The 27,011-nt window shown below is 41.2% G+C and overlaps 1 protein-coding gene across 1 annotated transcript in view; it reads right to left on the reverse strand.

Annotated features, from left to right (window-relative positions):
• FMNL2 (formin like 2) overlaps positions 1 to 27,011 on the reverse strand; it is a 277,496-nt gene that overhangs the window by 20,161 nt on the left and 230,324 nt on the right. The window contains 7 exon segments of the mRNA XM_075070227.1: positions 5,180 to 5,248; positions 5,251 to 5,364; positions 5,868 to 6,183; positions 8,294 to 8,395; positions 11,814 to 11,963; positions 14,874 to 14,984; positions 20,783 to 20,857. Of these exon segments, the coding sequence (XP_074926328.1) occupies positions 5,180 to 5,248; positions 5,251 to 5,364; positions 5,868 to 6,183; positions 8,294 to 8,395; positions 11,814 to 11,963; positions 14,874 to 14,984; positions 20,783 to 20,857 (937 nt within the window).

The raw sequence follows: 27,011 nt of genomic DNA on the forward strand, positions 1-27,011 counted from the left end.
AAACTTTATAACCCTAAGAATAATTAGGCAGTGGAACAAGCTACCAAGGGACCTTCTATCACAGGAGATATCTAAGGTTAGACAGGCATCTAAGGATAGTAATTTTAAACATTAATAAGAGACAATATAGAGGTATGGACTAGGTGATTCACTGCAGGTCCTTCTAACCCCAAATGTCCCATGGTACAGATAATTTGGTTAATTAAGCCATATAAGAGAAGTGCCAAAAAAACAACAACAGTGAAACCCCAGTATTTCTAAATGATCTAAAGTAGATGGCTACTTTGGTAAGTTGCTTTTCATTGTTACTGAGATTTAGAGGCCCAGCCAATTACTAGGAGTTTGTGACAGTCATTAAGGTTTGTTCATTAATGTGGTTAAGTTATTTTCAAATGTGGAGTGAATGATTAAATTCTTTTCAGGCTACAGTCAAAAAGAGAGAAACCCTGCTTCTTATTCTCCCAGTGCTGGAAAAAGCCATTTAACCTGTAGAACTGTCATCTGGTCTATTGAAACAAATTGAGATAATATAGCAACAGAAGTCCAGAGCATCTCCAGCAGTGTCTTATATGTAATACTTCCAAGTACAGGTAGTCTCAAAGTGTAAAATTCTGATCCAGATGCAAACTTTCCCAAAGTTCAGGGTTGTTCACATATGGAGCTTTGTTTTGAATACATCTCTTCTTCCAAGACAGATGTACTAGTTTCCCTCTACATCTCCTGACATACACCATAGCACATCTAGACAATTTGCAATGCTGTATGAGCAGCAAATTTCTTCCCAGTTCCACCCACATGGTCAGGTTACACCCTGAACTATAACATTTGAGCACGAGAGATAAAAAGGAATCAGTCTGCCCCTCTTCAATACTTTTCCATGTATTGTTTTCCAGGACAGAGACCATCTTTTTCAGGGTTCACTCTCCTCTTGTGCTTTAGAGCTGGGCAAATGCTGAAAACATTTTTCTCTCATTCATTTCTCTCCTTTTCCCTGATTCAAATTTTTAGAAGAACTCACTTCTTCTGTGTCTGTGTCCCTTTTGCGTTCATTTTCCATGGATATTCTACGGAACGAGCTTACTGGCAGAAATAGTTGTAGCAACACTGAATTTTAAGTGGACACTGAAGAGCATTCACAAAATAAAATTTGAATTTGTAAATTTGAGTATTCACACTGGAAATGTGATTGCCAGAGTTATAGTCATCCAGTCAGGATGGAGGAACACAAATCAAACACTAGTCAATCGAGTTTGACCAGCAAATGAAATGAACTGCTTACACACAATCTCTAGGCCAAGAATTACTTGATGAAGAATTTAGAATAATGAATAACTGGAACAGTGACAAAATCAGAAACCCAGACAGAAAAAGAAACTATATTTATGAATAAATGATTCACTATGAATTACTTGCCCAGCTCTAAGAGAAGCTAGACTAAATAAACCAAAAGTATTCCTTGCCTTTGTTACAGAATCATGCTTAAATGTGTAAGGTAACACTAAAGTGGTCCTACTCTTTCCTTGAGGTACATGAGTAAGTGCCATCAATTAAACAGCAATTATGCATGCAATCTGGAGACTTGATCCCACACACACTGAAGTCAATGATACTTCTGCCACTGACTTCAACAGTTACAGAATCTTGAGTGCGGAATAGACCCCAAAGAGAGGCTTTACAGGCTGAGAGCCCTGATTCAGCATTGCATTTAAGCAGGGGATTTACTCCAATCCAATTCAAGCAAAATACTTAAGCACAGTGTGATGGGTTGTGCACCCCACACCAGCCCGGTTAACAAAGGCCTGAGAGGTCAGTTAGGTTACCTGGCTTCACCTGGGAGAGGGAGGGCCAGGGTTAGTTAAGAGTGAAGCCCAGTTGTGGAAGGCTGGGACAGCACTATAAAGCTAAGAGGCTGAAAGCAGAAGGAGGCTGCAGTCACTCCCTGGGATGTGGGAGGTCATCAGGGACATGGAGGAAGTCCAGGGGGAGAATAAGTCTTGAGATCCTGCCCTAAAGTGAGGAGTCTAGCATGAGGCTGGGAGGGGATGAAGTGGCAATGGGGAGTAGAGTGATCACCAGCGATAAACCCAGAAACAGGCAAGTGGCAAAAGAGAGGCTGGGTAGGAATGAGCCCAGGGAAAGAGCAGAGCAGACCTGGATTGCTGGTTATACGGTCATTGGGCTGGAACCTGGGGTAGGGGGTGGGCCCAGGTTCCCCTGCAGTCACTGCTAGAGTGGAACAGAGCCCTGAGCTGGGGCAGAACAACGTCCAGGGAAGGCATTTGGACAGTGATACTGTTGGACTTCATAACCCTGAAAGAAGTGGACTACATGGTGACTTGGCAGACTAACACAGACAGAGCAGAAAGATGCAATTGATTCTGAAAGAGCTTCTTTCCCAGATCTAGACAAGAGGAGGAGCACTAACAGTGAGTGGAAACCCCATTACACGTGGGCTTAATACCACTGAAGTCAGTGAGTAGGACTCAAATGAAGTCGATGGGGCTTAAGCATCTGCTTAAGTTGTTTGCTAAATCTGTGCCTTGGTGCTGAGAAACAATTCTGTTTGACAGCATACACAAAGTTATCTGAAGGTACATGCTTTTTAACCAAAAGTGTGAAAATAAACCCTCTTTTCCATATGTTGTTTCCACACCTGGTTGACATTTGCAGGTAATTAACAAGCAGCTCAAACTCTAGGAACAATTTAAAAATTAAGCAAGCCTGAAATTAAAATAACAAATAGAAGGAGGAGGTCACAGCACAAAAGGGACAGAAAGGAAATGGGTGCAAATACTTAGCAAGAACCTACAGAAAAGCTTGATTGGCCCATCTTACCCGGAAGCAGAAAGAACAAAGAGAAAAAAAATTAGTGATGGTTAGAATAGTACAATTCATCAATTCACAAATTCCCAATACATCGTGCTAATGTGATCAAATGACATTGTATGTATAAGGAGTAGGAGAAATGTTCCCTTCTATATAGGCATTTTATCAAGATTTGACACTTTCATCTCCCTTGGCTCAGTGGATTTCCTTAAGAACAAATACTAGAGAATAGTCTTCTATATTACAATGGCCCAAAAATACTTCAGGAACATCATACACCTCTACCTCGATATAAGGCTGTCCTCAGGAACCAAAAAATCTTACCGCGTTATAGGTGAAGCCGCGTTATATTGAACTTGATTTGATCCGCCGGAGCATGTAACCCACCCCCCCATTCCGGAGCGCTGCTTTACCACGTTATATCCAAATTCGTGTTATATCGGGTGGCATTATATTGGAGTAGAGGTGTAGTAAACTGCAGTATAGGAGAACTGTGCTGCAGGCTCCTACAATTCTCTTTTTAAATAAGAGGTACAAATCAACCTCATGGCCCACTCATATGCAATGCACAGAGATGTTTACTTGGCAACACAGACTAAGCTAACTGTAAATTCCAGCTGGCTGTGAATTAATCAATACGTGAGGATGGCATCAGTATCCATTTCAAGCAGCTTTCAAAATCTAGTTCAGGTTATTTTCCTTCCCAGAACCAACTGGTTCACAGACTTAGGGAGTCCACCTACATCACACTGGTGTGCAATACACTTATTCATGCATAAATACCGTATGTAAATCCTATCTCAGTCATTTTCTACCTACCAGCTAGCTCTGTAATTTTTTGTAGTTCAACACCTTCAGCACTTGCTACAGGATTTAAATCTGGCACCAGAAATCAGAAAAGCATTTCAAGTAAACCCTGTGATGAGATTCCTGAGAATTGCAGAGCACCCTACGTATAGCATTTTCTTCTCCTTAATGAGCTTTGCTCAGGGAACTGAGTGGATTTTAATGGGCCACACTGCAGCATGAGGCATATAATATTCCCCCAAATCACACTTGACTCAAAGGAAATGATATTAATTGTAGCAAGACAATATACAGAAATGGGGCAGGCTGACTGAGCACCAGATTTAGAGGGAGGTCTATGACTAATGACAAAATCAAGCCAACAGTTGTAGATTAGAAAAGGAAAAGGACAGAGAGGAGGTCAGCCAGGCAGGCAAGATGACATTATAATGCCATTCCAAAACCCCAAATCAGAATCCCTCCTCTCCTCAGCTCACTCCTTCTATCAGCACAGGACCGAGGTTGAATACTGGACGAGTTTCAGGAAGAGAAGGGTGAAAGGAAACCACATACTATAGCCCCTTACACATTATTAGCCTAAGAAGATGTAGTGTCAAAGGAATATTACAATAGCACACATGCTTTGAAATCGGAATACTATTTTTATAAGCCTGCCAGGGAAAGCCTAAACAGTAATCTCAGCTATACGTGTGTTACTTTTTTAAACATACCATTACCCACTAATTCCATGGTGACTCTGCTTCTCAGAGTTTTCCTCCTTCAGAGGAAAAAAAAGATCAAAGGGCGGAAATACTTAATCAGCTTTAAAAATATATTAATCAGAACTCCTCGGCTTCTCTCTTTCTGCAATTATAGTGTGCTTTCATGATCTCTTGGGGGGCTGATACCAAGTAATACTCACTTGCTGGGTGAGGTACTCGGTATAAGTCAAATACAGCATAAAAATAATATAATTAGATCTGGTCAAGGACTTTCTTTTCCCAGAAAAAATTGTGACAAAACCAAAAAAGTTTTCATTTTTGTTCGAACTTTCTTCAAAAATGTTCAGGTTTTCATTGGAAAAACAAACCTGAAACATTTTTGGGTTTTGGCAACCATTATTATATATTTTATTTAGTTTTTTAATTTTAACAAAAAATATGATTGAATTCTGAAGAAAATCTGCAAGATTTTGACAAACAATTTTTTTGAAAAATTTGTGTTATTGAAAAAAGCTGTCTTCTGTAAAAGAAAACAATGTTTTGACCTGATCTAATTATAATATGAGAAAGGACCAGCAGCAGGGAATCCTTCATAAAATACACCAGCAATTTTATAAATTCTGACTATTCCAAGTGGTGGATAGAATGTCGGAGATCAGTATGGGGGTGTCTCTGTGTTTTATCATCATCAGGGAATGCTCTTAATTTGAATTTTTTTTTAAATTTACTAATTAAAAAGAAGTTACTTTCTGATGGAGCTCCTTCTAAACAGCATGGCTGGATTTTTTTGTAATTAGTTTGAAGAATGCACTGGTGGGGCATGCACGTCAGTTTCACTGTTTTACCTGCTAATCCTGAGTTGAAAATCACTGTGGGAGAGGCTGTTCCTGGCAGAGGGGGTGCTGATGGGGGGGGGGGGGAGGCAGTGGAGGAGCTGGGGCTGTCTCTGCAGCTGGACCAGGAAGAGGGGGAGGTGGAGGTGGAGGCGGAGGCGGAGGTGGCATAGGTGCTGTCACAGGACCATTTTGCACTACAAAAGGAAGGGGAAAAGACATGTTTGCATCTGAAAACATTAATCAGAACAAAACAAACACTCACCAAAGAATTACCTATGAGAGAATTAAAAGCCACAAAAGATTGTCTCTGGGCTAGATTCTCAGCAGATGTAAACTGAAGCTGGTAGCTTCACTGACTTCAACAGACCTATGCTGATGTAAAGCAGCTGATGATCTGGCCCCTGGTTACTATACATACCAGTGTATGCATCTCATTAAAAAGAATGAAACAAAACCATCTGCTCTTATCAGAGCAGGCTTTGTTTTCTGCATCTGGGTTCAAACACTTTGGGTTTGTTAAGTTGGATCCATGAATATTCACTGTCGTGACTATGTTTGTTATGTGACAACGACCCCAAGTTACACCCTCAATGGAGCTTAAAGCAGCATGAAACCAGTGAGAGTGAGATCAGGCACAGTGAGCTGCACCATCAGCTTCCAACCTCACACCTGCCCCTTGAGTCGTACTATTTCTCACCTGTCTCAGATGTTGGTGGTAATGGTGGCAATGGGGGTGGAGGTGGCGGCAATGGTACTGAAGACGTAGCCCCAGTCACTGGTCCCACACATCTGCCAGCTGTAGCTTCTGACCCTGATGGCAGTGTCCCAGAGGCCACAGCAACAGGAAGAATAGAGATGTCACCATCACCTTTCTTCTGAATTTTAATAGTCCCTTGCTTTTCCAGTTCATGGATTTTTTTCTCCAGGGTTGACTGCCGCTGGATGGCTTCCTCTTTTTCTTTGACCATTTTTCTCAACGTGTGAACCTGGGTATTTGCATCTTTGTAAATTTCCTGCAGAATTATCCAAAAGTAAAGAATTTACTTGCATTCAAACGACAGCACAGAGCCGAGCTAGAAATAGAATGACAGCATGGCACTGGATTGCCCCTTGTGCTCAGTGATAAAGCATTTTGATGAGAGCGATACCACTTCATTTGCCTGAAAGAGGGTTCATTTTGCGTTTCCCCCATGTTAGCACTAAGAATGTGTACATGAATGAGTTGTATAAGGAATCTCAACTGTGAGTACTAGGATAGAATCTGTGGGCATCAGTGCTAAAATATCTCCCAGGTAGACTACTAGGATTATGTTAACCCTAAATAAATAGTGCGGTATGATGATCATATATCAGCCGAACTGTGGCCTTCCCTTCCTAGCTTCATGACCAGTTGCTAGCTGCCTGGCCTGCCTATAAGCACATGTTGAACACTTGGTAGAAGCAGGAACAGAGCTATGCCTTCTCCTGGTCTCTCCCCTTTGCCTTGCCTAGGAGTGGTGACTGTGTTCTCAGAAGGCTAGTGGGGACATATGCTTGAGGCTCATATTCCGGGGCAGGGATTGTATCCCCTTGCGTCCAGGGCATATGGGACCAATGGCCCATATCAGTATGTAGGCAGCTGCACACAATACCATGGCCGAAAACCTCTAAGGGCCTCTGAAGCCCTGATTCTGTCTTTCTAGCTGCTTGCCTGATATGGGTGTATTTCTCTACACCAGCGGTTCTTGAACTGTGGGTTGGGACCCCAGAGTGGGTCGTGACTCGTTTTAATGGGGTTGCCAGAGGTGGTGTTAGACTTGCTGGGGGCTCAGGGCTGAAGTCAAAATATGAGCCCCACCACCAAGCGCTGAAGCCCTCAAGCTTTGGCACCCGCCCAGGATGGCAGGGCTTGGCCTGTGGACCCTCAGCGGGGTGGCAGGGATTGGGCTTTGGTCCCCCTTTTCAGGATCATGAAGTAATTTTTCTTGTCAGAAGGGGGTCATGGTACAATGAAGTTTGAGAAACCTGCTCTACACCAATGATATAACTGTTTCCATACAACCTAATGTACTTCAGACAGAAGAAAAACAGAGATTAAAGACTCCATAAAAATCGACAAAATGAGACAAACGTATAACAGAGAAAAATATTTAAATTGATGTAACTTGCCTATTGCCATTTCTTTAGCAAGACCCACACAACCCTCTGTGGAGATTATATGTCACATCTGCAGCTAGTGTAAGTTGGTGTAGCTCCATTCCCTATATAAATATAATTCTCTCTATGAGATCTATGGATGTAAAGTCCTGCAAAGCACTTAAGATAATGTAGCTTTGGCTAGATACATACTAAGGAGAAAGAAAGTCTTGTCCCCTGAATACGCTGACAGTGTTTGCCTGAAACACACCAGCTTGTTAGCTAGTCTTAATCTTGCTGTGCAAAGGCTAATGAGCTCTGCTGAGTTGCTGACACAGATATCTTGTTATCCTGCCCAGATAAAAGGGAGATGCTAATTTCTTGCAAGAGAGAGAATCTAGTGTGTGAGCTGAGCAGTCAGGAGTTAAGTAAGTCTAGAAGCAGCCAGCCTGTGGAGAAGTTTTGGGCTGAAGTTTCTATTTTATTAAATTATCTTTTATATGATTAATGTCTGTGCTAATGAAGCCATACCCCAGGAAGGGAGTGAGTTTGGACTCTACACAGTGTGTGTACTGTATTTGACAGCAAACGAGCAAGGCACCTGCTCAAACGCCACTGCTGCCATGCACCCAACCTTTTTGAAGGCTTTAATTCAGCCTCTAATTTTCACCCACAATCAACTGTCTGCAAAACTATAGGCAGAATTAAATGCAGACATGAATGATAATGTTCAGACATCTACATGTCTGATTTGGCCAGGCAATCAGAGAGTTAAATGTCCAATCTCAGTTCTTTGCACCCACAAGTAAATCCGCCTGCCATCGATTATCGGTTCAATGTTAGAGGCCATTAAAAAAGTTCAATCCATAAAGTCTGAACCATGTGGAAGCATCATGATTCACTGTCACACTCCCAATTCAAACAATGAATTCCATACTAAATACAAAATGAAATGGAGATTTTTCTCCTGAATGTGACATCTGTCTGTAATGTCATCATCACACTTACTCGAACAACATCCAGTTCTTTGTTTCTCTGCATAAGCTGCTTTTCCAGTTCCACAATCTTAGCCATAGCTTCATTTTCTGTGTCTTGCAGTTTTTCCGATAACTGTAATTGAAAAAAAGATATTGATGGTAACAGATTTCTCAAACAACAATATCAGTATCACTAACTGGAAAAATGGTACCTGGTAAGCTATTGACATTGGGCCAAATCCTGAAGTTCTTATTCAGTAAAGCTCCTATTGAAATCAATGGAAATTTTGACTGAGTAAGGACTTCATTATTTTGTCAATGGGGCATGAACTGAATTGTTGATGGTCCTGTTAAATCTGAACATCATTTGCTAAATCTGATCAGCAACCAACTCAATGGGACTGCAGTTATTGAGTCTGCTCAAGAAGAGAATATCCTACAAAGAAAGCAAGACTTCCAGGCCACTTTGAAAAAACAGTTAGGAAGTTATCACTTTACTTATAAACTGAGTAAGTTTGATCTGGAAATCACTGAGACAAAAAATCAAACGCCATTTTTGCAAAGTCACTTTGCAAAGTAGAATCTGCATCACTAGGGCCCATGTTTATGTCTTTCAATGACTGTCAGATCAGATTTGCTCATTTCACAAATAAAAATGTTTTGTTGTTGCTGTTTTTGTAAATTGCCAATCCTACAAACTTAACTTGGATCTGAAAGCCAAACTGTAATTCTGACTGAACTGGGGTGTGTTGTAAATGGTAATGTGCAATTTTCTTCTGCATCTCTGCAAACTTTGAGGTAAAGACTTTGCAATTGGAACAAACGTAATTAACAATTCTGTTAAAGCATGAACTTGGGAATTTCAAGTCTTCACTTGCATAGCGAAATAGATTTTGTAGTGCAAACAGAAAACAGAAAGGCAGAAAAAAACTTGTTTTAGTAACTAAAGTAGCCAATTATGTCTCTAAACACTCACAGTTAGCAGATCTATTAAATAAGAACACACTGTTTTTACCAAGGCATTTTTCAGAGCAAAATACCTCTTTAAGGGAGAGGATATTATAGTCAGTTCTAACTGCTCTTGAGAAAGAATGTACTTGTTCTACGTCAAGCCAATGTTCAAAATTTGGAGTAAAGTTATGACAGGAATGAAAAAAATGACTTGGGGGTTATTTTTTAAGTTAGGAAAACACTTATTTTTAAAACAGAGAAGTCATATTTTCAAGACTAAAATAATTGATACCAAAAATGTCTGGCATGGAAAAACTAAAAGCAAACAGTACATCTCAGAGTGATGCTACACTTCAGTCCTCATTACTGAGCCATGTGGAACACACCTGAGCCTTTACCGCTTGAGGTCCTAGCAGTTTGTCTTATGAAGTCCAAGTGCATATCTGTTCTCTATCCATCTCCTTTTGGCATCAGACACAGTTCTACTGCTCAGAGATTTAAAATCATCCCAAATGCATGCTTCCTCAGTCTGTTTCTGCTTTACACATACATAGAGTTCTGTGCGACTTCCAACACATATACTAACTGTACTTTTATGGCATGGAATGTTTATCTGCTCTATTTATTTATATTGTATTGCTAAGGAATCTGCAATTTATATGTAAATTAGTTTTTTCTGTCTATAACTCTGTACAGACCCAGGCTGCCAAGTGATTCCATCTGGAACTGTAATGCAACTAAGAACTCTGGAACTGTTGGAATCCATAAGCTCCAGCCCACAAAGCTAGGACCATATATGCTTGATCAGTGGTGAGGTTCCCAGCAAGGATAACAGAAACTATATGCATGTGAAGCAGAACCAGTATGGGTCACCCAAATAGGAACCAGGTGAGTCTGATCAGTCATATTCTCTGGTTATGGCTACATCTGGAGCTGGAGCTGTGATTCTCAGCCTGATTCTCATACTTGAGCTAGCTTTCTATGAGGTAGCATGCTAAAAAATAGTACTGTAGCATGGGCAGCAGCAAGTGGCAGCATGAGCTATCCTGCCTGAGGACATACCGATGAGGTAGCTAGCCCGTGCTGCTGCTCGCCTCTGAATATACTGCTGCAGCTACCTACTCGTTCTGGCATACTAGCTTGATGAGAGCTAGCCTGAAATGTCCATTCAGTCTGTGAATCATAGAAATGTAGAACTGAAAGGGAACTTGAAAAGTCATCTTGTCCAGTCCCCTGCACTGAGGTAAGACTAAGAATTACCTAGACCATCCCTGACAGATGTTTGTCTAACCAGTTCTTAAAAACCTCCAATGACAGTGATTCCACTGTCTCCCTAGGTAATTTGTTCCAGTGCTTAACTACCCTGACAGTTAGAAAGTTTTTCCGAATGTCTAACCTAAAACTTCCTTGCTGCAATCAGTGACTTCCAGATCAAAGTACTAAGTAAGACCTTTATCAATCAACAGGTACCAGTTGTGCACGTATGATCAGTGCTTAGGTGGTGGATTTTTCAAGATGCACAGTGACCTGTGTGCACATACTGGGAAGGAAAGATCATTTTATGGTTAACTCTGACGATCTGGGTTCAGTTTCTAGCTCTTACCCAAACTCACTGTGTGACACTGGGCAAATCACGTAATCTCCCTTTGTCTCAGTTTGCCACATATATAATGGGGATAATATTTTCCTAGCTCACAGGTAGGAGGGTAAATTCACTAATATTTGTGAGGTGTTCAGATGCTACAGAGATGGGGCCATATAAATACCTAGAGAGAGACAAACAGACATAACATATATTGGACCCAAATTACTAATCAGTGCAATTCTATTCTATTCAGACTCTTGTACCACAACAATCACTGTGGTATCTGAGAACCTGGTGCTTTTCCCCATCCCTGGCTATGGTCAAGTAAAACAAGATAATCAATTACTCAAAAGCATAGGAGGAACCCTTTTCTCACTGAGTCTGTAAATGGCCTAGGAGCAAAGCCATCAATTAGCTAATGAGTGGAGAATATGGGGCTAAAATACATTCTTGTGTGTCTTGTTTTTCATTACAAGTTCCTTGTGCAACAATAAAAACACATGGTTGTTGTTGAGGAGTAGCCACCACTACTTGATGTCATTTCATTGTTAACATGAATGATTCTAAATTGAATCCAGCGTCAGTTCTAAGTACGAAGAGAAGAAGCAGCAGCCTCTGCCAAGTCCCCACTGACTCAAGGTTGGAGGCCTCCCCACAAGAACAGCAGTAGGGGAGACTTGTCATCTCTCAAAAATGAAGGAAACATAAGTGTAGTTTTCCCTACTGAAGCCCTACCACACTTAGCAGCACCTGGATTTCCATAATCGGCTGCACAAGAACCCATTCCTGAGATGTTCTTTCCTGACATTTTTCAAAATTTGTTCAGATCTAGATGCCAAAAACTTGCTTAATCAGTCATCAGGAAAAGAGCCAAAATGACTCCTCTTACGCAGGGGTTCCTGACACCCAGAGGCTCTACCTCTGGCTAAGCCTGTGCTTGCAGCAAGCCCACCAATATAAAGCATTAACAGCTTAGACTTAACTAGATCACAGGTAATTTCAACTTTGCACTAACATGAGAAATATTTTCTTCCAGTTCTTCAACTCTTTCCAAGGCTGCGTTCTTGGTTTCGGCATCTTCAAGCAAAGCTCCCACATCAAACACATTGTCCAAGTAAGCTTGAATCTGCACCTGCAGTTTGTCACTCTCTGTGTGTTTCAGCTTCTGAAAGTCCAAAGTAAAAGAAGCGTAATGAAATGCATTCAGCAGCATGCAATGACAAGGCCACAAATACTGAATGGATGCAAATACGTTGCAATCAAGTTAGGCCCCATTTTCATATTTCAGAGAAGTGCTTAACTTTTTAAACATCACTGACAGTTATAAATAGTACATGGCAAAATGTAAGGAGGCCCGCAAAAGTTGAGAACTTTAAAATTAAGCAGTAGTTTTTTCTGTAGTAACATTAGCATTTTCTTTAATGGCAGGAGTTTGAGATCTTAACATCTGAATATTACTATTGACAGCACATAAGCAAGAGCAAGACCCAGACAAGAGTACCAAGCAGAATGTGAAGACTCACTGATGTGCCATGTAAATCTGTGACAAACATCTACCTATATACCGTGGCCCACACTGTGCTATTCAGGAACAGGCTCACCCTGGGGTCAGTGTGGAGCCATACATCACCACTGCAGTGGAGAGTTCTGGGGGACAGCTGCTGTGGTCAGGGAGACAAAAAATACCTCCTGGAACCCCCCAGCATACAGACAAGTGCAGCCAGTTCTGCCAACTGGCACAAAAGGAGAGGAGGGGCTCTGTCTCCTTCCCACCCATTCTGGGCTGGCTAGTGCCGCACGAGGCAGTAAGACAGTAATCATTGCACTCAGGTAAATAAATGGAATTCAACTCTGCCTGACCCCTGAATAAGATGAGGGGAAGGCTCCATGTGCCTTCTGCCTTGTGTACCTCTGCAGAGGCTCTGTATCTGTTCTACGTTGTTCTGCCTGTGTTTGAGATGAGCCCACATGATTTGAAATGTTAACCTTTGAGCTGAATAGGCATAGGCCAGGAAGAGATTGTGATGAAATATCTTTTTATATGAACTACAGTTTTTGTGCTGGCAGAAGATCATCATCAGCATAGAAAGGAGTGCTCAGTGTCAATGTGTACATATTCCTAACAGAGAACAAAAAGTAGCTCTGTCTCTGTTATCACTGAGCAGAGCCAAAAACCAGCAGGAACAGACGAACTCCTGAGCAACAAAAATACTGTTTTCCATGTAAATGTTCCTAATAATAAAACACTGTGGGGAGAGAGAAATACATGGGGATAGGGGAGAAATGTGATATAAAAGCAGCACTCTCTTTAAATAGAATATTTCCAGAAGGTGCCAGTAAATCTCTAAAGTCAGTGGCTGGGGAACTTCTAGTCACCATTTAGTAGGAAAATGTGTTATTTTTTAATCTTAGGACCACAGCATTTAATCATTTGAAGATATATTATCCTATGCTGTGTTTGCTCAACAAGTTCTCCCCACCTTACGTGGTAACCAATGCCCTGATTCAGCAGGGTGCCTAACTCACATGCTTAAAAGTCGGATATGTGCTTAAGTACCTTCCTCAATTGGGCCCCAAAGAACAGAACCAGACCAATTCATTGATGTTACGAGGGATGAATTTGGTCCATTATGGCCAGCTGTGAGGCTCAACTTTGGAACAAACTTAGGCTTAGGGAAATGAATATTACAAGATGAGGGTCAAATTTTCATCCATGCTCCATGAGCAGGTTTACATCAATGGTCCCAGTTTAGCAGAGACAATTGCTACATTTTTAGCAAAATATGTATAATCTCCTTACTCTGTCCCCTCCAAAAGCTCTCCTGGTTCAATGGACTTCAGGGGCTTGTCCCTATTTTTTTCCCCAATATCCCTTTTATAGATTTCCATTGCAGATATGTCTCCCACTGCACATAACAGGAGTTCTGTACCTGGAAGCAGAGGAGAAGATACCCCTTACTTGCTAGGTAAGAAGTATCACTGAACCCTCAGAGCCACTAACATTATTAACTCCTAGAGAAGATAAATCACTAGGGGAGTTAGGCAGACTTACTGACTCCTTCAGTGTAAGGGTGATGCTGTTGTGGATAAAGAAATATAAAGAGAGGAGGGGAATGAAATAATCAAGGTAGCGTGAACAATGTATGGATAGTTCTACGGACAACAGACATCATGCTTCCAAGTGCTTGTGTGAGGTTACTTCTTCCTTTTGCTTCAATTTGTCATTTTTACCAAGTGATCATTTACTCATTGCTTTGCCATACTCATGGTTTTCATGCCTGCTGCCCAGAGGACGGTGTTTCTGGAGCCATGAAGGTAGTCACGTACCATGAGTCCCATTGCTGAGCATGGGGGCAGGGACTGAGCAAAGCTCTCAGAAGCTGTCATTGGCTTTACTTTGCTGCTTTGAGGCTACTAGCAGAAAACAGTTTAGCTGCCAAGATGTCTGAAATGAGCCCAGCCCTCTCAGCAGAGAGGTCATTATATTAGATTCAGGTTCCGGCTCCCTTGGAACAAAGATCACTATGCTGGAAGTGTGTGCTGTGTACGGTTTCATTCACCTTACTTGGAACAGCAACTGATTGCACATTTTGATCAAAAAAATACAGAGCAAGGATCAAATTCACTTGAGGATATGTGCTCAGCTTGGAGCAGGGCCCCCAGTATCAGAACGTCTACCTGGGAGGCTGCAACACAAAATGCTTTCAATATCCCCCAAGAGACCGGCGAGCAGCCCTCACAACTCTGGAAGTGAGCTGTGCTGGCCAATTAAGGCAGTGGGGGATGGATTGAGGCAATGAATCCATGCTATTGCTTTTGCAGTTAGGGCTTCTCTGGAGCCTATAACATTGTCAAGCTGCCCTCCTAAAATGGAGTCCAGAAGGGAGGTTAGAGGTGTACCACCTGGGATGGAGTGGCCCTTGCTGGCAAGGAGAGGCACAATCTGCAATCCTCTGCACTAGCAGAGAGCCCAATTGTCATTCAAGCCATGCAGAGGCTGGTACTGTACAAATATGTTAATCTATTTGGGATATAATGACCAATTCTGGTCAGAGTAAAACCAGGCCATACTCACATCCAAATATTCGTCCAGGCCTAATTTCGTAAATTCATACTGGAGATGAACTCTGAAATTCATGTCCTCTACTGAATGGACTACAATGTTGATGAACTGCATACATGCCACCTGTAGGGAACAACCATCACAGACTGAAAATTTAACAAGAAATAGCGGTGCATCCTTTGTTTTCAACAGAATGCTAGGATTTGCCACATTGCATAGGAGTATTTAAAGACGATTCTCCTCCCTCTTAACCAGGGATAATAGCTCATGCTTCAGATAGAGAAGGAAAAAATCTGCTACAAACCTGGCCAGCTGAACAGCAGATGGTATGTGCAAAGGCACCATGCCTTTGTGACATCACAAAAAAGCACAAAATTTGGGGCCTGATCCTAAATCCAGCAAAGTCAAAGGAAGGACTCCCACTGACTTCAGCGGGGATTGGTTCAGGCCCTCTGTTTTGACAAACCTTACTACAGATGTTATGATTGTTTAATGTCATATTTACCATATATGTAAACTCTCTGATTTTCTTCTAAGAGTTTAAAGTAGTGGATCCTGGCTTAAAAGGTGTTTGTTTATCCTGATGAATAGAAAAGTGAGATTCCAAAAGTTCAGGAATGTCTGTAGAACCCAGCTTTGTTTATTGTGCCCTTTACTTTGTCCACGGAAATAAAATGTTTTCCAGGCAATCGTTAGATTTCCATCTGACTACAGAAGTAATTTAATTAGCTCTTGAGAAGAAAACAATGTCATTTTTCAAATGAAGGCCACAATGCTTTCCTTTAATAATGATGCGTACATTTTGTTTTGCAACTTGCTGGCACTGTTAAATTAGACAACAGGACCAGGCATTTTAAATGGAAGGTGCTTTGTTGTTGTTCTTGGAGATTTCAAAATCCAAGATTTAGTAACGAATGTTAAGATTCATATTACTCAGCATACAAATTAACACAGACACAATGAAAGAAACAAACTCTCCAAAGCAAGGTCATCTGGAGCCATCACTACAATCACTCCATAACAGATGAGACAGGGTGGTGCTGAGGCTGATGGCAGAAGGATAGCTGCAAAATGCAGGGTGTCAAATTATATCACCCAATTGAGCTTGCCCGTTCATTTTATATAGATCTAGCTTTCAGTAGTGATAGTTGTTGGGTCATATTCTGCCCTGAGGTACATGTTCCCAGCTCCCATTTAATTCAGTGGGAGTTCCACCTGCTTATCTGATCACAGAATTTGCCAGATTTGTCTCAGTTATTTTTATAAATGCCTTTGTATAGTTGTTACCTTTAAGCAGTAAAATCGAGTACTGATATACATGTTTGATTTTTCAGTTAATAGGCTACATTATCTATTTTTTTCAGTTACACAGATATTATAGTATAAATAAAACGATACTGTATGTGTGTTTAAAAACAGTCAGTCAATCTGTTTAGGACTAACCTGAAAGAAGATAAATCCCATGGAGCATGACTTACATACAGCCAAGAGTTCAAGAACAATCTTGGGGTCAATCGACATTTTGCAGGAAGAAGTAAACAGGAGGACTACACTTTGAATTACCACCTACCAGAACACAATAAAAAGAATGCCAGCTAATTCCACCTACTGGCTGTTTTTGTAGAGACCGCCTCCAGGTGGTCAAAGAGTTGCTAATACAACATCTTGGGCACATAGCAAACTGATTAACCAAGAGTTAAACATAGCTTGTGTCAAATGATTTTGTGTGTGTGTGTGTGTGTGCATGCGTGCGTAATATCCATACTGCATGTTTCATTTAAATATTCTGTTTCCAGAAAATATTGTTTAGGTCCCCAACAATGCAAATACAGTTTTGGTTAAGTGCAGGGATATGCCTGAATGACAACCTCCTCCTCCCCCGAGTTCAAAGACCCTTTGCTTTTGGCAGGTATGTGCAAGGGGTGGTGTAGGGGGGAGGTGTGTGTGTTCAGGAGAGGGGGACAGTGGACATCCAAATCCAAATATTTCAGCTTGGACCCATTTCTGATGGGAAAGTGCTCCCTTAACATGGCTAGAAAAATAACTTCATTATGTGAATCTTTATAGTACAATATATTCTCAAGTTTCCATAATCAAATACTCTTTTTTTCCTAGTACCACTACTGGCCCTGAACTACTGAGCAATGGCACACTGGAGGGTAATTTAACAGAGGGCCAAATCCTCTAATTTTAAAATGATCTGTTACACTCTCTTATTTTGCTTAATAAATTCTTGCAACAATAGAGGCAAATCCTGAGTTCCTTTCTCAGGCCCTAATCCTGGAAACATTTATACACATGAGTAAAGAGTTTACTAGATCAAAGTCACTGAATGTAAGAATTATTTTTAAAATTAAACAGTAATGAGTTACTGACAACAGTAACAAACCTCTCTGAAACACCTCTTTTTAGTTACTCTTTCCTCTTTTCACATTAACACCCTCTTATTTCCCTCCATCCCCATGTCAGGATATAGTTAACAGAAAATCCTTTTTGTTATCTTCTCCAGTTGACATCAAGCTGAAGTCAAGTAGCTGCAGAAATATCTTTGTTTATGTTCAGCAATAACTTGAATTATTACTCAAGTTTTAACAATGCCTCCTGGAGTCCTGATTTTTTTTGGCATAATTTTTTATCATCCTGCCATAACTGACTTTGGCACATGTTACAAACCCAAATGCTCACACAATATAGGTGGCTCAGCAATCCAACATCCAAGAACTGTCCACATTGGCTCTATCTTTATGGTCTAGCTTTCCCCCACAACCCTGAAGCATATTCGTCATGGGTTGTTTTTAACAGCATGTGGATATAGTCAGAACCAGATGGTGACAGAAGGATCCAATCTGTCAAACCATTTGTCATTAATTTTCTGTCTTTCTGCTGCAGGCCTGTCAAGTATTTAATCACTTAGAAAAAATAGGTAGAAGCAACCCAAGGACACAGATTTTATTAGTAATGGGCCAGCTCTTGACAATCCTTACTCAGAGGCATTTTGTTTCATTTCAATCAGATTTCAACATTGACTTCAATGATGAGCTCTAAAAATGCAGTGGCTCAATCAGGTCCTTTATCTGGGGGGCATGGATCAGCATTCACATAACATGCTCTGTCAGTATCCAGAGACAACTGGCCCCACTTTCAGAGAGCACAGTGGGATGGTGCAAGGAGGGATAGGTAGGCATCAACAGGACCTAAATAAGAACTTCATGATTTGGTCCATAATGCATAGACAGTTACATAGGGGCATAACTATATACACCATCTAACATAATACAGAAAAGACACACTCTACCCTTAGACCAGGCTATCTAATAAGCGTAGGCTTGGAAGGATTTGATTATTATTGGCAAATCCCAATAAACGTCAATTTCACTATACAGGCACAAACAAATAAAACAAATTCCATTGATAATAATTGAAATTTACACATAGGCAAAGTAAGGAAAATGCTGCTTGAGAAATTATTCGCATTTGATTTAAGGGTATTTACTTTGTATATTTTGACATGTGACATTGACAATTTGTGTTTTAATAGTTATAAAGCTTTAACTTTTTTAATCTCAAAATCTACTGTCATTAAACAATTATCATCTGACCCCTCCATTGTCTCACCACCCCGTATCTTCCTGCAACTGTGAAAATTTTAAATCAATAAAAACTGAAAAAATCCTTAAAGCCCATAAATTTGCAGAACTATGAAAATTACAAGTGATAAAAATCTTTAAAAAAGCTTAAAAATCAACATTGATATTATCTGTTGAAATTATGAAAAAATAAAAATTGAATTCTGCGAAGCCTGGAGATATGTAAATAGAGGTTAGTTTTTCGATATAGTTGGATACTTCCTGGTGGCCTGTGGAGAGCTGGCTGACCACATGGTTCTGTCTTCTTGTTTCCAGCAGCTAAATTGCAGTAAAAGAGGCTAAAAATACACTGAATACTGCTCATATATTACTTTTCCACATAAGCAATTTCTGGAGTCATTACAGGGATATTATACGATCATGGACAGGTAGGGATATTGCCTTTGTGATTGTCCATAAGACAAATCTTTCTATTAAGTTGAAGCCAAAATGCAACAACGTTTGAAAATACTTAATCTACATGGTGCCTACCACAATGGAGTTCTGGTCCCACCCTGGAGTCCAGGTCCCACCACAATGCTACTAACAAAGAGCAAGAACAAGATTGTATGGAGTTCAGTAAGCCTAGTATAGTTATTTTAGATTTTGTAAAGCTTTTGTTTCAACATGAGAAAGTAGCCACAGAATTTTGTTTACTGCACAAGCCCAAACACCGCAGTTTAAACATTCTTTATTGGGTGTCATGTTCTGTTGTTTTTTAAGAGCTCAGGTATCAAAAGAAGCAGATGGTTTATTGGATTGGTAACTAGACATTTTGTTTTTACTTCTCCATCATCGGTTTGAGTTTGGCCCAAGTTTGCAGGAGCTGAAAATCATTACCATGGGACTGCAGTTGAAAACCTACATGAAACGCCGTGGTGGTCTTAATCTAATTCCTATTGGACAGAAGTTCACATTACAAAACCCATCAACACAACTGGCAGTAAGTGTAGGAAGACTTAGCAGAATGGCCAAGGCTTGAATGGGCACAGACGGAACTATCCTCTCACCCCAAGAGGTGGTCAAAATTGAGGCACATCGGCATGGGCAGCATTCTGAAGCTTGCAATGGTGATGCCTGTGTTGTGCCTGTTCTGTGAATAAGTAGAGGGTGGTGATTCCAGGGAATAAATAGAGGGCGTTGATTCCAGGGCTTTCAAGCTGACACCTTTAGGAAACACTAAAATTGACTTATGGTACATTTTTCAGACCTATGTTAAGGCCCAATTCATAACAAATTCATTATGTTCACCATTTAAACTTATTCATCATGTCATGATTAACCAGAGCTTCCAATGCAAAATCTGGAGTTTGGTGTGTATGGGTGCCAATGTACTCTTCTGCTATGTTTCTATTTCCTTCCCTATTTCAGGGGAAGTGGAGTCTGTGAAAATGCACAAGCAAACTGAGGAACCAATAGTGGTAAAAACTAGTGTTATATTTATCTACAGATAAGGAAGGACAACAGCTGCAATGAGTCTTGGCCATACTTCCTTGTCATATGATGTGATGTGAAGGGTGTTTGAGGATGTTGGCATATGTACACTATGCACATCTTGAGATTTCAGATATTTACTATTCTCCCACTCAGAGTACACAGTACTACAAATAAGTCCTCCAGTTGTGCTGGCCAATGATCACATACTATGATATTATGGTATCAGACACTTTTACAAAAGCCTTTCCACTACATCAAAAGTGCCCATATTTTCTATTACCAAGGACTATATTAGCAACTGACTATGGGCCCAAAGGTAGACATTAAACTGATAAAAGGGAGCACACTGTAGCAAACTTCATTTTTGATGTGTAGATGGCCCTTCTTACTGATTGCCAACTTTATTGGTAAATATATGGCGTTAAAGTAGCATCTAAAGGCCCCATCTGTGATCAGGGCCACACTATACACATGGTAAGCAACTGTCCCTCCCGTAAGAGTTTACTATCTGAACAGACAAGACAGATAAAGGATGGAAGGGGAGACACAGGCACAGGGAGCCTCACAGCACATCACTGCTGTAGCTGGGTCTAGAATACCGGTTTCCAAGTCCCAGACTGATGCTCTATTGAGTGGTCCACACATATAGCCCATAAGTACAGTAGCTAATAATAACACATCCTGAGAGTATCAGTAGCAAAATTTGAGCAAAATAAAGAATGGAAGCTATGTAAGTTTGAAGATACTCAATATGTAACTAACAGAAAAAATGTACGTAAGCCTCAAAGGAGTATTGGGGAACAGGAAGAGAGAGAAGAAAGAGGAAAGTTTAAGTTTACTAATGACAATAAGACTTACCATGAAGTCTATATTGTTGTCTTCATTTCGGAAGTGTTCCATCAGCTTCTCAAAGCGCTGTTTCTCTCCACAAACCTGCAAAGGAATCACAGTGTACAGTAACTCCTCACTTAAAGTCATCCCAGTTAACGTTGTTTCATTGGTGATCAATTAGGGCACATGCTCATTTAAAGTTGTGTAATGTGCCTGCTTTGTCTACTGCTTGCAGGAAGAGCAGCCCGTTGTAGCTAGCTGGTGGGAGCTAGGAACCAGGGTGGACTGGCAGCCCCCCTATCAGCTCCTCCGATCAGCTCCCCGCTCCCCTAAGTTCCCTGTGCAGCAGCTGCCCAGCAGGCTAGCAATTGCAGCTGTCCCTCCCCACATTACCATGTGCTGCTCCTGCCCTCTGCCTTGGAGCTGCTCCCCAGACTCCTGCTTGCTGTGCGGGGAGGAGGGAAGGAAAAGGGGGGCTAAAGTCAGGGTATCCCCCTCCCCCCTGCTTCTGCACCCCGCTTACCCCATCTTTCATAGAGCCAGGGGTGGACACCAGGGCTCAGGAGGAGGGAGCTTGTAGCAGCAGTTTCAGCAAGCTGATCTAATTAACAAGGCAGTGTACTTAAGAAAGAAATGAGTATATCTCCCTCCATTCCTGCTGCCTTGTAGAGTGAGAGAGTTAACCCTTGAGGGCTCAGCCAATTGCTAGTTCATCATTTAGCAGTAAGGGGATATCCCACCTTCTGACTCTTCCACCTCAACCAAGCTTCACAATCATCATCGTGTACCAGTATTAAATTGTTTGTTTAAAACTTTGTGTGTGTGTGTGTGTGTGTGCGTGCGTGCGTGCGTGCGCATATAATATAGTCTTTTGTCTGGTGAAAAAAATTTCCCTGGAACCTAATCCCCTCATCTACATTAATTCTTATGGGGAAATTGGATTCGCTTAACATAGTTTCGCTTAAAGTCACATTTTTCAGGAACATAACTAAAACATTGAGGAGTTACTCTATCTGTTACACAACCACTCACTAGAGGGAGTGCTAAAAACAATAAAACCAAGCTTACATGCTTATTCACAATCCTTTATGGACCAACAGTCTCTTCCCTTATTCAGACTATTTTCTTCATGACAAGTCTCTCTGCACAAATATTTTTGACCCTCCAAACTCTGACCATCAGCTGTGCTGCAAGTCACCAGGATCAGAACTCAGGCTTAATTGTAAAAGAATACTTTGCATGTTTCCTTGCCTTTAAAAAATTTAGGCCAGATCATCAGCTGATGTAAACTGGTGTAGTCAATGGTGGTGAAGCCAACAGAACTATGGCAGTTTACATCAGAGGCAGATGTAGCCCTCTAGCCAGTTTACTAACCAATCATGTTCGATTTTTTTCCCCCTCAACACATTTGAATGCAATGCCATGCTGCAGAAGATCAAATTACAAGGTGAAAAACCATGAAAATTATCCTCCATCAAATTTAGAGGACACTAGTACATCTATGTAAATGTTAGCTGGTGTGAGTTATATGGCAAAAGGTAGAGCAACAGGACCGATGGCAGGAAAAGCAACCAACAAAAGGAAGAAATAAGCTCTGAGATAAAGGAGGTCTCAGTACATTATTTTATATCTCCTTACATCTTTCTAATAGTTATTTTCCCAGCTTTGATCCCACTCTCCTGACTCCTCAGGATAATACATTGTTTATACCAATTTATAGCAGAGTTGCAACACAGTAAATAAGTTGAAGGGTGAAGGAAGCTGGAGTGAATGAGTGCTACAACTCTAATGAGGAGGACATATACAGATTATTAGAAAGATCTGATGTCCTCTCATTCCCCACCCAAGAACTGCATTTCTTAACACTGATGTGTAATCTAGGCCATCATTTATACACTTTCAGAATCTGGCCACAAGAAACTAATTTCCAGGAGTCTATTCTCCTCAAAAAGCAGTTCAAATGAGACAGACAAGATGATAACTCACCTAGAGAGAGACTTAAGCGCCTTTCACTACCAGATGGGGGAGCACTGATTCATAGCCCCATAGAATCATAGAAAATTAGGATTGGAAGAGACCTCAGGAGGTCTTCTAGTCCAACTCACTGCTCAAAGCAGGACCAACACCAACTAAATCATCCCAGCCAGGGCTTTGTCAAGCCAGGCCTTAAAAACCTCTAAGGATGGAGATTCCAGCACCTCCCCAGGTAACACATTCCAGTGCTTCACCACCCTCCTAGTGAAACAGCGTTTCCTAATATCCAACCTAGACCTCCACCACTGCAACTTGAGACCAATGCTCCTTGTTCTGTCATCTGCCACCACGGAGAACAGCCGCGCTCCATCCTCTTTGGAACCCCCCTTCAGGTAGCTGAAGGGTGCTATCGAATCCTCCCTCACTCTGCAGACTAAACAAGCCCAGTTCCCTCAGCCTCTCCTCGTAAGTCATGTGCTCCAGCCCCCCAACTCTCCTTCTAATAAAGTGCTTGAAGCTCAACTTCACCGGATCTGACTACTAGGGCCAATCCTGCCTCCTCCCTTGTGAGGTCAGGGGGCCCTCGGCAGAAGAACTAGTGCATTTCTGCTGCACATGGGGAAATCATGGGGAAGAATTGGGCAAGGCCACACAGGGCTCCCCTGCATGGCACAGAAATGTGCCTCTGTGGAAAGAGTCAGAAAGGTGTAAGTGGCAGATAGGTCTTTTATGGGCACCTGGCACTAGGGTAAATTTAAATTAAATCAAATAGGTGAGCTGCAACAACAGCTCACAGTCAGCGAGCACAGAAGCTCCCTTACTCCCCGCAAATACCCTTTGAGGCCAATACGATTGCTTGCTGGAGTAAGGGTTTGTGCTTGCGCCTTTCTTTGCAGGATCAGGACCTAAAGTCGGAGGGGGATCACGGTGCAGCAGTCACAAAAGTTCCAATGTTAGTATGAATACCAGAAATTAGGAACCACTGCCTTTAAGCACTGCACTAAATAACACAGTGGGTCAAATTCATTCCCAGTGTAACAGCACAGATTCAGATCAAGAACAGAAAAAAACAAAATAACAATGGTTTAAAAGAATTTGAGATTCTCAGGGGAAACCAGTAAAATTAATGTGGTTAAATACCCTAACAAATCAATACATAACAGTACACATGAATACATAATCTAGCTAGCTGTTGCCATTTATTCCAGAAAGAGAAAAAAATCCATAGATCTATTTGCTTGCACATGGAAAACAACTTGAAGAATTATTTATTATCAAAGATAATTGTTTCCAGTCAACAGTCATATGTCTTATGCTCTCCAGCACATTTCGATTTTTCAGATATGTTTGCCTACATATGTCAATGCTTTTAAGAGGCTAAACTGTGATATATAATCACTGTATTCACTAAAACTTGATTTTACTCTAATACTGCAGCTCATAGCCTCTGGGCCACATTTTTAAAGGGGACTTGGCTTGGTTGCTCATTTCTGCGCCTGTAAATCATTTATGCCTCCCACAAAATATAATTTATGTACACAAATGGCATCTAGCTAGCTCATTTGCAAGTGAAAATATCATTTGCACACATAGATTCTGTGCTATTTACATAGGCACCATCTATTCTGTGCGTATAAATCGCAGATCCAGGCACAGATTTAGAGGCCATAGTTGGACATATGTCCCTACTGTACATGTACTGGCATCCAAACTTCTTGTACTGGAGAGTTATAAATGTTTTTAGGACAAATTCTGCTGTCAGATATGGGTGAAGGCTCCTTCTAATGAAGTCAATGTCAGCCCAGCATACACCTGAAGCCAGGGAGAGAATTTTCCTGCTTAGACCGTGAGCTCATTTCTGCTGCCTTTCACTTCGATGGCAAACTCTCAGTGATTCAGCAAGAACAGGAATTGGTCTATTATGTTTTCATACAAAGAATGTGTCTTTATCAGGGCAGTGTATATCTGAGTGAATTGATACTCACACCTTTATTAGTACTGCATCAAATTATGCTCTCGATTGTGCCTGCCTCAGAAACAGGTTCCTAACACAGGTATGGAATATGTGGCCAGTGGGATTATAACTGGAAAAGCTATGCTGATGGGGAAGGACCCGAGAGAGCAGCTTAGAGGGGTTAGCCCTCAGCAGGACTGGAACTTCCCTTTTTTTCTGGATTCTCAGGATCTGTGAGGATTAGAGGCCACACCCTTTGTCTTCCCAAATCCTAGTCCTAAAGGGAGACCTAGCTGGAAACTCTGGGAGGCATTGTTGGCAACTCTCATGATTTTATCAATAGTCTCAGGATATTTGGTGTTTTTCTTAAAGTCCCAGCTCCTGGAATCATGTGAGTCTCAGATTTCATTAAAAAGAAGTTTCTAGGCCCCGGTTGTGAAGAAAAGCTCAAAAATAGGACCCGAGCACAAGCTAAGGCTGAAAAACCAGACAGCAAAAAAAAACAAACATAAAAAAAAACAACCAGATTGTGTTTTTGAAAATCTCACGATTTCTTGGGGCCTGACCCATGATTTTTGAATGTTCATGTGTGGGGTTGTTAGTACTGGCAAGGTTAACTTCTCTGAAGCTAAATTCTCAGCCTTTCCTGGGCTCTCTGTCACCACCGTTTCCCAGATTTCTCACCAGGAGGGATGATATGAGCATATGCCAGTTTTAAGTTACCTATCCTACCCTTCCTGGGTCATTTTTCTTGTTAAAAAGTAAATTCTGAGTCAAGGACCATTTTTTTGGATGTACAGTGCCTAGCACAATGGGACCCTGGTCTTGATTTGGACTTCAGGGTGCTAGTGTAATATCAACATTAAATAGTAATAGCAAGTTATAAACCTCTGGAAAGGAAGTTTATAATGAAAATGCTAGATGGTCCTCAGTGTAACAGCTCCAACAGTGCTGTTACCACCATGGTTAATTAACAGATTACTTTTTATTCCCTTTGGCTTAACATATGCTATTCAGTTTGGCAGGCAAAAATATTATTATAAGACCCTTCATACAATAAAGAGACATGCAGTATAGTTCTGAAGAAGAGTTCTGCGTCAGCTCAAAAGCTTGTCTCTCTTGCCAAGAGAAGTTGGTCCTATAAAGATATTACCTCACCCACACTGTCTCTATATTAAAAAGACATGTAATCGAGCTTGATGGCTGAGACATAAGCACCTACATTTACAAGTCTTGGTCTCCCAGTTTAAGGAGGGCATGGCTTCTCATGGATCACCCTCGCAGATAATAGCAAAGTTGGTCTTTGGCTACTTTCAAGTTTGCTGTGGGTAGTTCAGGGACTCCTTGCTGTGCGCAGTTGCAAAAAGAAGTGATCAACTTCACAGCACCATTTGAAGCAGAAATTAAATCCTCCTGACATCAGAGTGCTAATCGCAGACAGGAGCTAAGTGCACCAACAGCTGCCTGTAGAGTCCACTGTTAATCTTCACAAAATGAATCATTTCCTTCCAGCTTCTCAGGACTTCTCATTATTAGTGAGGAACAAAACTCATCCACGTATGGTCTCCTTCCTTCAATGCTCCTTTCTTCAATAGTTTCCAGAAGCAGAAAGATGGTATCAACCTGTGGTATACTCAAGCCTTGAAAGAGACACTGCTGACTAGTGGAAGCAAGCGTAACTCTTGCTTGCTCAGAGTGGCACTCAGTCCCCCTGTAGTAGTGGCGAGCCTCCCTCCTAAAGATTATTGAGCCTGCTATAGCCTTGCCTAAGAAATGTATCTTTTTAGCTCATGCAGTAGAGGCTGATGCATTAAGCTCCAAAGGTCCCAGGTTTGATCGCCACAGCCGAAGCCCCTATGTGGGTCAGCATTACACAAGAAACTGCTGCTTCCTAAACCTGTGACTAGTTTAATATGTGGCATGCAATCTTTCTATGCCTCAGTTTCCCTACCTATAAATGTCAATAACAACACTTATTAATTCACCTTACAAGGATATTGTGGGAATTAAAGGGCTTTAGAGTTGAATAGTTATATATAAGTGTTAGTGGAGTCATATACATGTCACCAATCCATATAAGAGAACTAGTAGTGTTTATACACTTTCTTCTTAGTCAAATCTGGACTAATGGCCCTGCATTGTTAGTGGGCAAAATGCTACTGGAGGTTGTTTTTCTGTTGACATGTAAATCCCAGGCCCTATCATTAAAAATCTGGCATTTTTCAAAGAAAAATTATCACTGGCTTAGTGGCAGCTAAAATCAAATGGTTAATTACATTCTGCCCATCTACACCGTCCTATAGTTTTGATGGAATAAAACTTTGATGG

The sequence above is a fragment of the Chelonoidis abingdonii genome, chromosome 10 (assembly GCF_003597395.2).
Source record: "Chelonoidis abingdonii isolate Lonesome George chromosome 10, CheloAbing_2.0, whole genome shotgun sequence".
NCBI lineage: Eukaryota > Metazoa > Chordata > Testudines > Testudinidae > Chelonoidis > Chelonoidis abingdonii.